This window comes from Grammomys surdaster, unplaced genomic scaffold (assembly GCF_004785775.1).
Source record: "Grammomys surdaster isolate TR1022 unplaced genomic scaffold, NIH_TR_1.0 185, whole genome shotgun sequence".
Lineage (NCBI taxonomy): Eukaryota > Metazoa > Chordata > Mammalia > Rodentia > Muridae > Grammomys > Grammomys surdaster.
Window position 1 is genome coordinate 7,471,780 of NW_021604630.1, and position 13,937 is coordinate 7,485,716.

General features: G+C 43.1%; 1 protein-coding gene and 1 pseudogene across 2 annotated transcripts in view; both read left to right on the forward strand.

Annotated features, from left to right (window-relative positions):
* The window catches only part of Fut10 (fucosyltransferase 10), a 65,006-nt gene that overhangs the window by 2,072 nt on the left and 48,997 nt on the right, over nt 1–13,937 (forward strand). Inside the window, exons 2-3 of one of the 2 annotated variants that reach the window (XM_028768201.1) lie at nt 6,251–6,586; nt 11,760–12,054. In XM_028768201.1, the coding sequence (XP_028624034.1) occupies nt 6,506–6,586; nt 11,760–12,054 (376 nt within the window). In that variant the 5' untranslated portion in view covers nt 6,251–6,505. The remainder of the gene's footprint in view (nt 1–6,250; nt 6,587–11,759; nt 12,055–13,937) is intronic. The other variant, XM_028768200.1, reaches the window with a different exon arrangement.
* On the forward strand, nt 7–1,092 carry LOC114621864 (annotated as a pseudogene).

Here is a 13,937-nt window from a genome sequence, read left to right on the forward strand (position 1 = left end):
GGGATCAGAGTCTTACCAGAAAGTAACTCTGACGTGGATCAGCTGAAAAAAGCTTTAGAATCTGTAGATTTGGAAGCTATTCAGACCTCAGATGATACAGACAGTGTGGTGAATTGTTTAACATCTTCAAGCTCTGAATCAGACTTAGTTTCCCTGTGTGAGGTGGAAAGATGTCAACAACTCTGTGCTACAACACTTACAAATTACCATTATTTAGAGAAGACAACATTGTGTGCCATTTTGAAGCAAAGAGCTCCTCGAATATATCGAATCAGAGCAAAGCTAAGATCATACAAGCCCAGAAGACTTTTACAGTCTGTTAAACTTCTTTGTCCTAAATGCCATTTATTGCAAGAAATTCCATATGAAGAAAATGTGGATAAAATTTTGCAAGATGCTACAGTCACACCTCCAGACTGCAAGCTGCAAGATACACCGTTATATGACTCAAAAGTCTGGACCACGGAAGGCCAAGGAGGACGGCAGGTTGCTGTCCATTTTGTAAAAAATGATGGCATCCTTCCTCACTCAAGTGAATGTCTAGTTTTGATAGAAGGAGGACGGCTCTGTGAAATCTCCAAACTGTCAAGCATGTTTCACAGTGTGATCCCTGTGAGGTCTGGCCCTGAGGACCTGGAGCTCCTAAATCTTGCGGCGCCATTCCTCATACGAGGAAGGGTGTGTCACTATGGATGTAAACGGTGCTCAAACTTGAAGCCCATAAAAACCCTAAGTACCATTCCTAATAAAAGACTATGGATTCCTTCCTCTGTGGCAGAAGTTCTGGGCATTGTACCTCTACAGTATGTGTTTGTTATGACTTTCACTTTTGATGATGGAACTGGAGTAGTAGATGTCTACCTCAAGGATTCGGAGAAGTTTTTCCAGATCCCAGCATCAGAAGTCCTCACTGATGATGACCTTCAGAGAAACCTGGAAAGGATTATGAATGTCATTTGTCCTCCAGGAATAAAGATAGATGCATACCCATGGCTGGAGTGCCTCATCAAGTCCTACAATGTCACACGTGGAAGGGAGCATCAAATATGTTACCAGATATTTGACACCATGGTTGCAGAAGACATCATCTAGAGCTACTGCTCCGTGCATTGGTGGCATGGGGGGGGGGGAAAGTCTTACAAAAAGTTAATGACTGTAACTCTAAAAAGGTACCTGTTTGTTGTTGGATTATCCATTCTCATTACCACTATCGCTCTAAATTCTCTTACACAGAAAGACATTGTATTGTTATTTATGCCTTCCTGTGAATATGTTGTTGAAATGTCTTTTTTTCTCAATATGCCCAGAATAACAACTAGATTACAAAATAAGGCCACATTTTGTGCAGAGAAACCCAAGTTTTCATTTCCCCTTCAGGGAACCTCGATTGTTACCAGACATTGTAGGTCTGTTTTCTGTACAAGACACTTGCTTCTGTGCTGTTCTCTCACCATTCTTAGCTGGGTTTATCGTCCTGTCCTGAGTTTTATATAAGTAGTTGATGATAATGTGAACGTAGATAAGAACACATTCTATTCTTGAGTCTCTTAGCTCAGTGGTGGGTACTTTTCTTTCCTCTTCTCCCATTTTACTTCAATTTTATACAGAGGAATTACTTAGCCAGTTCTGGTATAAGAAATTTTCCTGTGCGTTCACCTGAGTATTTTGTTACCTGAGTTGCCCTTGGACAAATTTTTGTCTGAGTGAGTCAACAATGTACAAAGTATAGCAAAGTAGTATTTAATGAGATGTGGCAGAATTGTTTTGTTTGATGCTTATGTTGCCCATTTTTGGGTGATGCTATCACTTTGAACTACATGCTGTCTTTGATTTCTGCTTCTCTCTGTAAGTACTAGATATTATTCCATACCATATCAGCTAATGGAGGTTTATGATGATGGAGAATAAAATGTTTAAAAATAAAAAGGAAGTAAAGGAAAAGATGATAATTTGGCCAGTGTTGCTCATGTATGCATAAAGCTGCCGTAGTACAAAAACCTTCCCAGACTATATTTAAGTGCTTTTATATGTATGCAGGATTGTTCCAAGAAACAATCTTACTCTCATCCTTCTACACCAGACACCCTCTCCCACAATCTCATGTTTGTACACTTGGTCCCTAGCTGGTGGCACTGTCTGGGGGAGTTGTAGAGCCTGAAGAAGAAGAAGTGGCCTGGGTGATGGAAGTAGACCCCAGGAAGAGACCTTTGAAGGTAGCTAGAGAAATAGAGTGGGGTTCACATCTGAGTTTCTTTTTCATCGTTGGGGTTGGAGCCCAGGGCCTTGTGTATGGTAGACAAGCAACCTATCATTGAGCTGCAGCCCCGGATTGGGCCTCTTTTAAAGCTGAAATCTGGAAGCTTTGTGAAGGCATGGGCAGACTTCAGTCAGAGCAGGATACTCAGTTTTCCTTCTTGGGACATGAAGATTTCACTAGCTGAGTGGAGCATCCAGGAGGATGGGAATGGGAAGATCACTAGATTAGGGGCTTGAGAGCACCCACTGTAGGGATGAAGGAGGAGTCTTGATGAGGTATAGTGGAAAGGAGACAAGTAAAAATGTTTGAGAACATGACACATTGCTGCCAGTGTCCCATGTCATTTCTAAGGACAGCCACACTTTAAGGGGTGTACTAGAGATTTATGCATTATGAAGTGACAGTATCTCTTGGAAAACCAAGCCTATTTGAGAAATTAAGCATTACTGTGAACCATTCAGGCTTGATAATTAGATTCCTTTGAAACCAGTCTCTGGTGTTATCTTTATAGCCCAGTAAAGACGATTCCTATTGAATTCCCAATTGCTAACGGACAACCAATCAGAAGAGTCATTTTAGAACTGTGTTTTCTGCCTCACTTCTATCCTGCCAATAGGGAGAGGGAGGAGAAGAGGAGCCCACTGAGTGTCAGGATTTGGGATAGTTAATCTGGATTGTCAGGGTCAGGGAAGCATGACTCTGGAGATGTCTCCAAGGATGTTTCCAGAAAGGTTCAGGTGAGAAGGGAAGGCTTGCTCTGATTGAGGGCTGCAGCATTCTGTGTGTTGGATAAAAGAGAGGAAGTGAGCTGAGCACTAGAGTCACCTGTTTCCTGACTGTGAACACAGTGTGAGCAGCCCCCTCACACAGCCACTCCTGTGCTGTCTCCACTGTGAGGTGAGCCAAACCTTACCCACCCTAGGTCCCTTAAGTCCCTTATGTTGCTTTTGTCCCATGGTTTCTTACAGCAACAAGAAAAGTAGCAATTCCAGAGCTAGACAACTCAGTGTGTCAGGCATGTCAGTGGTCCTGGTTCATCAACTTTGTCGGGAACGGGGCAGAAATCATTCCTTGGTTCTATTGCTGGCTCTGCACTGCCAAAATCTGAAGCTTGGCACTCACAGTCTGCGGATTTTCTTTGGGATACTTAGCCTTACCTTCTGTAGAAGAAAACAGGAATTATTTTCCTGCTCATTTCTTTGTATAAAAGTACTTCTAGATCCTCCACTCATCCAGACCCTTTCCTCAGAGCAGATGGGCAACAGCAAACAGTGCAAAGCAGCCATGCAATACATTAGGGAAGTTCAACTCTCGGTCAGGGAATGGTTTTAGTCAGAGTATATTTCAGATGTTACGTACTGTGATGGTTTGTATATGCTTGGCCCAGGGAGTGGCACTATTAGAAGGTGTGGCCCTGTTGGAGTAGGTGTGGCCTTGTTGGAGTAGGTGTGTCATTGTGGGTGTGGGCTTTAAAACCCTCATCCTAGCTGACTGGAAGTCTGTATTCTGCTAGCAGCCTTCAGATAAAGATTTAGAACTCTCAGCTCCTCCTGCAACCAGACTGTCTTGATGCTGCCATGCTCCCACCTTGATGATAAATGGACTGAACCTCTGAACCTATGAGCCAGGCCCAATTAAATGTTGTCCTTATAAGAGTTGCCTTGGTCATGGTGTCTGTTCACAGCAGTAAAACCCTAACTAAGACACATACCACGGCCTATGAGCAGATACTTCCTCTGTCCTGGAAAATATTATTATGGGGCATTGTCTTGATGTTCTCTGTCCAGAGTTCTCTCTGAAGAACTCTGAGGTTCATCCTGTAGGCAATGATGAAACAGAAACAGAGGGGAGCCTCCGATTTTGGAATGCCTTTTCTTTGAAGCTTGAGGGCCTACGTGATGCTCTCTGTGGGTCCATCTGCCCTCCCCAGCTGGATGACTTCTGACTTGATTTGACATGCTCCTGGCTAATTACTGGCCTGTATTAGATTACCTGCTACTATTGGAAATGTACCCCGAGGCGAGGCAGGTTGCTACAGAGTATAATTCAGATACTGGAATCTGCTCTTCAGTCGTGAATATTTAAATCACAGCCAGGCTCCTGACACCTTCCTACAGCCCCTGGCTTCAGCAGTAACCTAACTATGAGGTGATGTACATGAAGGGAATTTGTCCTCTTGAATTATTCTTTGGTAGTAGATATGACTTTATACAGATCGCAAAGCAAAAACAAAAACAAAAGTCAACCCCCCTGCAAGTATCCTGAGCCACAGTAGCTACAAAAATATCCCAAGCTAGCTTCAGTGTATGTTTCCCTTAATTCTTGACTGTCTCTTTCGTAATATCTGGTGTCTCTTTCTTTCTATTGATCTTGAAATCCCATGACCTGATTTCCAGAGCCATTTCTAAAAATATGATCCCAGGCCAGTTGCTTAAATTTAGTAAGGCTTGGGTTCTCTTTTGTGATAACTGGAATAACCTCAACCTTGTCTTATTTTTCAAAGTGATTGTAAATAAGATTTAGTGAAGTGACAGATTTGAAACTCCTTGGCAGCTGATGCAGTCTTAATTTTACTTTCAGTGCTTTATATGATTGTACGTGTGTTTGGTATGAGGCGAATGTGACTGCGTGTAACAGTGAACACGTGTGTAGGTGTTCCAGAAAGGGCAACTTTCTGGAAGTAGTCTTAAACCATGAGTTGCAGAGATCAAACATAGGTCAGAGGTTTGCATGGTAAGTGATTTTACCCACTGACCCATCTAGCTGGGCTGAAAGGGATGTAGTTTTATTCCCATCTAAGATGAGAACATTTTACTACCTAATTGTGGGAAAAAATAAGCTGCCGCAGTGGTGGAGGACGTCCCGGAGGCCTTCCACGCTGCGGCGGGACCCACATGCAGGAGGAGGTCTAAGATTCCAGCGGCCTGGAGGCTTTGGCGGCAGGCCCCAATGACATGAGGAAGTCCTTGGTTCCAAAAGGGTTTATTGTCATGGTTGGGTTGAAGGTTTTGTGGGTCAGTTGATGTCACAGTCCTTCCACTGGAAGTCCCGTCTGGCTATGGGAGGAGGTGGCCACATCAGTCTCTATATCCCCCTCTGTTAAGAGTGAGAATGGAAATCGGTTGGGAGCATCTCCCCAGCTGGAGAACTGGGATGGCGGAGGCTATGGGGGAGTCTATGTAGGTGACCATGTTTACTTATTTATTTTCTGAAGAGGCTGGGAATGTAGCTCGGTTGATTGGCTGCCTGCCTGGAACACACAGGACCTGGGTTTCATTCCTAATACTCCATAAATCAGGGCGTGGTGGAGCGGTCCCTATAATCACACCATTTAGGAGGCAGAATCAGGGGTGGGGAAGGAATGAGAGGCTTAGGGATATCTTTGGCTACAATAGTGAGTTTGAGGCCAGCCTAGCTTCATGGGGACCTGTCTCCAAAACACCAAAACAGTTCACCCAGTTCAGATAGATGAAAATCTTACGTGAAGCTAGCAGAAACTCATCTCCCCACACAGCCCCCTGCTTTGCTGTACTTTCTACAAAGGACTCAGCAAATAATCCAGACACAGAAGTCCTTGATGGGCTGGTTAGTTTCGTTAGCCTCAGCCTTTATTATTTTTGTCCCTCTAGCTTTATCAGAAGTGTGTGTGTGTGTGTGTGTGTGTGTGTGTGGGCGCGCGCGCGCGTTGTGTGGTCATTTCTTTATTCCTGGCTAGGAAGCAACTTCCTGTAAGTAACCCTGGAATCCAATTCTTCTGATGGCAGAATTACAGAGAGAATTGAGACTTGGTTGATAGAACTATGTGGCACCAAACAAGTTTGGGAATCATTCTGGTCCCTGTTACCTTATTTCTGAGTGAGTATATGGATATCATTAGGTTTTATGTATGTGATCTATAAGGTTCCTTCTAGCGTAAGACTTCTGTGCTTTTACCCAGTTAGGCTATACCTATCAGTCCTTCATAATGGTTAAACTACTATTCATTTGTTGCAGTGTTTTTGGATGGCACCGTGTCTGAGGACTCCAGCCGTTCTGATGATAGACTAAGAAGATTGCCTGCTGTTCCCTCTCAGCGCCAAGCCAGGCCCATTCGGAACATTGGCTCTCAGTCCTTCATGGAGACCAGCTCCCAGCAGGAAATTGACACCCAGATGGTTCTTCCATGTGAAGTTGTCTCTGGCTGTGGGCTGACTAAAGGACACCTGGTGGCCAGGCCAGCCCTTTGTCAGTCATCCGAGTCGGGGCAGCATGGTGCGGATTCAGAGGAGGAAGCTTCTGGCATCTTGCCTGTGTGTGACAGCTACTGTCTTTCTCATGGTCACACTCCAGGTACTGGGAATCTGGGTTTTGTAGAGCAGGTTCATTGCTAGGCCTTTACCGTCTCCTTCCTCCCCAGTTCTCTTTCCCCAGGACTTTGAGTCATTGATGTTTGCTTAACTTTTCAGCATTGTGAACTCACATGACACGATGCAAGGAGAGCACCTCAATTCTATTCTTTTCTTTTATACTTTTTTCTTTATTACTCTTCTTCTCTATCCTCATCCTCCTCTTCTTCCCCTGTGTGTGTGTATGTGTGTGTTTGTAAGTTTCTTCTATGTAGTGCAGGGTAGTCTTGAACTCAAAATACTTCTGCTTCTGGCTCCTAGGTATTGAGGTTAAAGGAAGGAACCACCATGTCCAGTCAGGAGAACACTTTCTCTTTTTCTTTTTAACATTGTCTCATGGGCTTCAGGTTTGATATGTATTCAAGGATAACCTTCAGCATTGATCTTCCTGCCTCTAACCTCCCAACTGTTGTGACTATAGGCATATGCCACCATGTTCAGTCATTTTTACAACTTTATTAAATTTTTTCTTCATACAGTATATTTTCATCATGTTTTTCTCCTCTTCCAGTGCCTCTATGATCCTCTCACTTCCCTACCCATCCGACTTTTATGTTCTTTCTCTTAAGAAAAAAAGCATAAAACACAAAACAAATATCAAACAATGAAAAAACAGTAAGACAAAAAAATGCCAAAATGAAACAAAAACTTGCAAAAAAAATGGAGTGTGTGTGTGTGTATGTGTGTGTGTGTGTGTTTTGGCATGGAGTCTTTATGGAATGCACGTGATATACCCAGTGACACTCCGTTGGAGAAAACTGAAATTCATGTATTCTTTCGTAGTTTCTAACATGAATACTATAAAATTCATACTAAATGATACTAACACAGAGAACAACCAACCCTCCCTAGAACAGCTGTCAGGGGTCAAACAGGAAGGGAACAAAAGGCTCTAAGAACCTCGAAAGCACCCTGCAGGATTGTAGTCAGCGCATATTAGTAGCTATTAACTACGTGAGGTATGGAACTAGCATTTTGAATTCCAGCTTCAGGTTCTCTCCTTCAAACCTAATATCAACGTGGAGAAGTTACTAAGTTTGTCTAATCCCCAGTATATTCACTGTAAGTAATAATGAAGTTCATTCTTTTCCTTGCATGACAGAAAGGTTATTAAGTTTTCATTCCAACCAGATGGGGTTTCAGCACTGGGGCCGGAAAGTAGACATGAGTGGGTTATGAGTGGGTTCCTACTCCTGCCCAAGAGCTATCTACAATTGGGTTGTGTCTTCTGAGACCCGCCTCCTGTCTTCTTCTCCCTCTGTGCTCATATGGCCTTTCCTCTGTGCTTCTATGTACCCCGCAGTGCTTCTGTGTCTCCTTTTATAGTGATCTCAGTTTTACTGGATTAGGACCCTAATGACCTTATCTGAATATAATTATCTCCTTCGAGGCTATACCCCAAGTACAGACAGAGGTACCTGCATATATAATCATCCCACATCACGTTTTATAACCTACACGTTTACAATCAATGACATGATGGTTAATCTTCATTGTTCATTTTAGGACAATGGGTTTAGAATCACCTAGGAGTCACACCTCCGCGTCTCTCAGTGAGGGCTTTTCCAGGGATGTTTAATAGAGAAGGGAAGACTAACCTGGACTATGTGTGGCACCTTCCTATGGGCTGAGGGTCCTGATGAAATAAAAGGGAAAGAAGGAGAAACTAAAATGAGCGTCCCTTCTCTGCCTCCTGCTCTGCCAAGCTGGGAGGGGAAAAGCTAGTCAGGCGTTCCCACCACTCGGAGCCGCTCTTTTTGTGACTTCCCTGCCAAAATGTGCCGTGTTCCCTATCTGCAAGCTCGTCGTTGGGTATTTGGTCATAGCAGTGAGAAAAATGACTAATGCAGATTATAGTCTACACATGACGGTATAAATGACAATCGTCCAGCGAAGCCCAAATGCTCTCGGAGGGAGTCATGGATTTTAGACATCATTCTGAATCCACACTTCATTATTTTTTGTCAGAAAACTCAATACGTGTATATGTATCTTTATTTTTGAATTTTAATGACCTGCTTGCAGAAAAAAATCATGAATACACGTGGAGTATTTTAAAACAAATCCGTGTAGTGCTTCACTTGTCTATGCCTCAGTATGTTTTTCTAACAGATATGGACCATTTTTCTTTTTGAGACTAGGTTGATCTGTCTCTGTCTCTCTGTGTCTGTGTCTCTCCTGCCTGGGCTAATTTCAAACTCACTATCCTCCTGTCTTAGAGCCCCTTGTCCTGAATGCTGGAATTGTATGTTCACTATATCACACAATTAGACTTTAAAAGATTTATTTATTTTTGTTTTAGTTTTTGTGTGTGTGGGTGTGCGTCTGTATGTATGCATGTGTGTGTATGTGTGCAACTGTGCCATATTTGTGTGAGTCTCTGCAGAGACTAAAAGAAGGTGTCAGGTCCTACATAGCTAGAGTCACAGGAGTTTTGAGCTGTCTAGTGTGGATCCCGGGAACAAACTCAGGTCTTTTAGGAGGGTGGTAACTGCACTTAGTCACTGAGGCATCTCTTCAGCACACAGACTTCAAAAACCATAACCACACAACTGTTGTCTCACCTACCGCAGGGAACAATAGTTTCTAAGTACCCTCTGCAGTAGGTATGCTAGATTTCTCCTCGTTAAAAGCTCTTTTGCAATGGCATTCTGAATCTGCAGTAAATAAATACACCTTCCCATACTGCATTTGGGTGGTAAATCATGAGTTTTGCATTTGTATTTTTTGTTTGTTTGTTTGGGAGGTTTCTTTTGTTCCATATTTTATTCCCTCTCTTGGATTTGTTGAAGAAACTGGTTTTATTTCTCCTTTGGATTGTAGATTTGGCTGATCTTATCCTTAGGGTTTTATTCAATGTCCTTTTGTCTCCCATATTTTTTATTACTCAAGAGTGACATCTGGGGATAGATACATATTAAGAGTGTATTTATCTCTCTTTAAAATTGCCTGTTTCCATTTTTAATGAACTTTACCCTTCACACAGGAGACGTAGGTGAGGCACATGGAACAAATTTTGTATTTGCAGTTCCATCTCCTGGAGTTTTGACAGCCTTTTCTTTTTTCTCCTTAAGTTACTGGTTGTACATTCGCAAGAAAGGTCAAATGAAGAAAGGGTCTGGGGCTGTAAATTCACTTGCTTCCCTCAAGCTTTTGGGGAAGAGCCACATTATTACATTATAAAAATGCAGAGAAAGCTCTTGGCAAGGGCTGCCTTGGTTTTGGTTGCTTAAAGCTAATGTAATTGCTTTACTCTTTTGGAATAGCACTTGGCTTTCATAGAAAAGGTCTTAACATTTTAGTTGGTATGGGTGCTTTAAGTTTTACCCTTTTTGCAGGGAGTTACAGACTCCATGTGATGCATGGTGGCCAGTGGCCCCTTTGTCATACCAGGAATAGCATGCCCTTTAAAATGGAGCTGACCCTGGCTGCTGAGTGTGGATCTTCTCCCATACCGGGTGCAAACCCTCTGTGGGTCACTGTGCAGGAGTTAGTACATCATCCCGTGGGATCCTGGGAGAGGTTTCAGGACCCTCTGTGACTGACTGTCCATTAGAATGACTAACCCTGGTTGGCAGATAATTTGGGAGCTATATCCATGTCCCAGCCTCTGGAAGCTGTGAACGTATCACTTCCCGTGGCAGAAGGGCCCTTGCAGATGTGATTAGTGCGAGTGTAGCTTGGGATGGGGAAAGGCTTTGGTGTGAATGTGTCCCTTAATGTTTATCTGTTGGAAATTGAATCTACACAGTAAGAGTGATGAGAGGCGGGATGTTAAAAGGTGATGTGCTGTGGGCTCAATGCCATTATCATGGAACTGTGTTGTCTTAAGGCTGGATGCTGATAAAATGATGACATTCATTCATTCATTCATTCATTCATTCATTCATTCATTCTGTCTGTCCGTCTGTCCTTTTTTTGAGACAGATTCCATGTTGACCCTGAACTTGGTAGCTACTGCCTCAGCTTCTAATGTGCTAGGATCACATGTATATACCACCATTCTGGCTCTAAAATAATCTCTTTGAGGGGACAGCATGAGTCAGGATAAAGCCCACTGGTTTGATTATAGAGGACAAGCATTCCAGCACTAAGCTACATCCCAGCCCTTCCTCCCCTTTCCTTCTCATTGTCTCCTCAGTGTTGGATCATGTAGTCTCTAGAACTATGAGAAACCAGTCTTTCCTCTTTAGAGATTATCAGCCTCAGGTATGCTCTTATAGCATCACTGGACTGAAGAAAGGAGGTAATCCTGAATTATCCACAGAGATTGAAGGTAATCACAAGTCATTAAAAGCAGAGGACCTTTCCTGGATGTGGTCCCAGAGAGGGCTGATGTCAGCAATGAGGAAAGTCATATCAATAGATCTAAATATTGAAAATGGGGTCACGAGCCAAATAAGCATTGTGAGCTATTCCTAAAAGACAGAAAAAAAGCCAAGATATTGGGCTGTCCCTCGGAGTCTGTAGAGAAGAATATACATTTGCTGGCCCTTTGATTTTAGACTATAAGCCCTTGCCTAGCTCTTGGCCTCTATAATTGTATAGTAATATGTGTGTTATTTTAAAGGGGTTTTGTTGTAGTATATTTGATCACACTGTGAACCCCAAGATGATACTATTTACTAGAAAAACCTGTTTCTACTTGTGATGTGGCTCAGCCTTAGCACATGCCTTTCTGTTTGTTGTAAACAGGATTAATACTGTCAACCGTAGGTCAAGAGGTGGAGCAAGCAACCAGTTGACAGGGAGTGACCATAGGAAAAAACCATAGAGAGTAAGGGGGAATCGGAAGGATGGATAGAGAGACACAGGAAGTAGAAGGGAGGGACGTTCAGTTTGAAGGGTTTTTGAGCCAGTGTGGAGGAGGGCTTGCTTTTCCTTGTGGGATGTCAGCCAAGGAGGAAGGTCAGTTGGTTGCTTTCTCTGTCTCTCTGAGCTAGCAGGCTTTCACCATAGCATTCGGCTTCTGAGTCTTTATTGGTAAGATCGAATGTTTGAGATTTTGAAATGTTGTTGCTGAAGACTAACAGGAAGCAAAATCATGGAGACAGATGGGAGATGTGCTGAAAGAAATGGGAGAACCAGATTCTGATCCTGGTTGCCTTCACTTTCAGGTAGTGGTTGAGCTTGGGAAATTTGAAAGGAAGAAGTTTCAAAACTCCGATTTGCAAGATGGACATAAAGACATGGAGGGAGAGCCTGAACACCTGAATCTATTTCCTGAAAAGGAAGCACTGGCCTTACCTGAGAGGGACAAGGTAGATGCTGGTAGCTACCCCATTGTGCTGTGGTGGTCCCCACTGACTGGAGAGACTGGCAGGCTCGGCCAGTGTGGGGCAGATGCTTGCTTCTTTACTATCAACAGGACCTTCCAGCATCATCCGATGACCAAGGCCTTCCTCTTCTATGGTGAGTTGGGCTTTCCTTCCTCCTTCCTAGTCAAAGCCTGGTTACTGCTCATCTCTTGAGAGGGCAGAGCTCTCTTTGATCACATGTTGGTACACCTAATTTCTTTAGCTCTATAGAAGACCTGAGGTATTTAGCAGATATCAAACAACCCTGGTCAACTGTGGTGGTTTGATAGGGAATGGTCCCTATAGGCTCATGTTTGAATGACTGGTTCCCACTTGATGGACTATTTAGAAAAGATTAGGAGATACAGCCCTGTTGGAGAATGTATGGCTTTGAGGTTTCAAAAACCTGTGCCAGGCCCAGTCTCTTCTGCTGCCTGAAGATCAGGTTATACACTCCTAGCAATTAGCATCCGGTACCATGTCTGCCTGGGTGCCACCAACGCCTCACCATGATGATCATGCACCCTCTGAAACCGTAAGCAATCTCCCAATTAAATGCTGCCTTCTGTAAGCTGCCTTGGTCATGGTGTGTCTTCACAGCGGTAGAACAGCAACTGGGACACCAACATAGGCTTGGTTAGTTGGCCTGCTCAGTGTTTTCACAGATAAATATAGTGTTTACTGAATCTGATACTTAGACTTTGGTGTTGTTGACATGAGTTCAGATATCATTTGTGATGAAGGCAGGAACGTTTGTTCGATCATCATGACAGATGTCTAATTGGACATAAACAAGCATAATGTTTATCTCTCTGATGTTAAACTAATCAAAGGTAAAAGAAATGGCTGGAGGGAGGGAGCTAAGTCATTAAGGTGATTGCTATGTAAACATGGCGTCTTAGTTACTTTTCTGTCACTGTGAAGAGGCACCATGACAGAGGCAACTTATAAAATTCACAGTTCCAGAAGAATCCATGATCACCATGGTGGGGAGAATGTGCCAGACAGGCAGGCATGGCATCCATGTGTGAGTGTGTTTTTGTGTCTGTGTGCTTGTGCACAAGTGTGTGCGAATGTGAGACTGTGTGTGAGTGTGTGTGTGAGTGCATGTGTCCAGTTGTGGCACTGGAAAGGCAGACTAGTGTGGAGTTGAGTCGTTCTTCAGTGTTCTCTCCGGTAGAGGCAGGGAGTTCGTATGTCCCAGAGAGTCAGGCTCACAGAGCAGTGGGCAAAAGTGTCCTGTCCTGGTATAACCAGAGAAATCCACAGCACAGGTTGAATATCTTTTAACTGAAGTCATTGGGACACAACTGTTTCAGTTGTTTTTTTCAGATTTGAAACACACGCACGCACGCACGCACGCACGCACGCACGCACGCACGCACGGCCATATCTTTGGGATGAGATTCCATTTACTCATGTCTCAGGTATTCCTTCAGACTGTGTGTACAGTCTGAAGATGACCTTACATAGTATTTCCAGTGTGTTCGTGTTTTGATTGTCCCACAAGACCAGATAGGAGATTTTTTTCCCCACTTTTTGACATGTTAGAAGTCAAAAGGCTTGGACTTGGGAGCATATTTGGATCTTGGATTTTTGGATTATGGATGCTTAACTTGTATTTAAAAATCCAGATCTGGCTGATTGCTTCCTTGATACATGTGAATGTCAGTCAGAATAAAATCTGGTCTTTCAGGGCTGGGCTGTAGCTTGCTTGTTCTGAGAGCAAATCACAAAACCAGAACAGCACTGAGTGCTTATTCTGAACATCATTTAATTGCAGTCACACTGAAGGTGTGCTATAGATATAATATAATATAATATAATATAATATAATATAATATAATATAATATAGATATAATATAGATATGATGCTATGTTTATAAAGCCCTTCTAAAATCTAGATTGTTCTGAATTCAAAAGCCCATGTTGTATAGGTGTGGATGAGGGACCGTGGTTTGATAGGAAGTAAAATTAAATATTGAGTTTAACTTCTC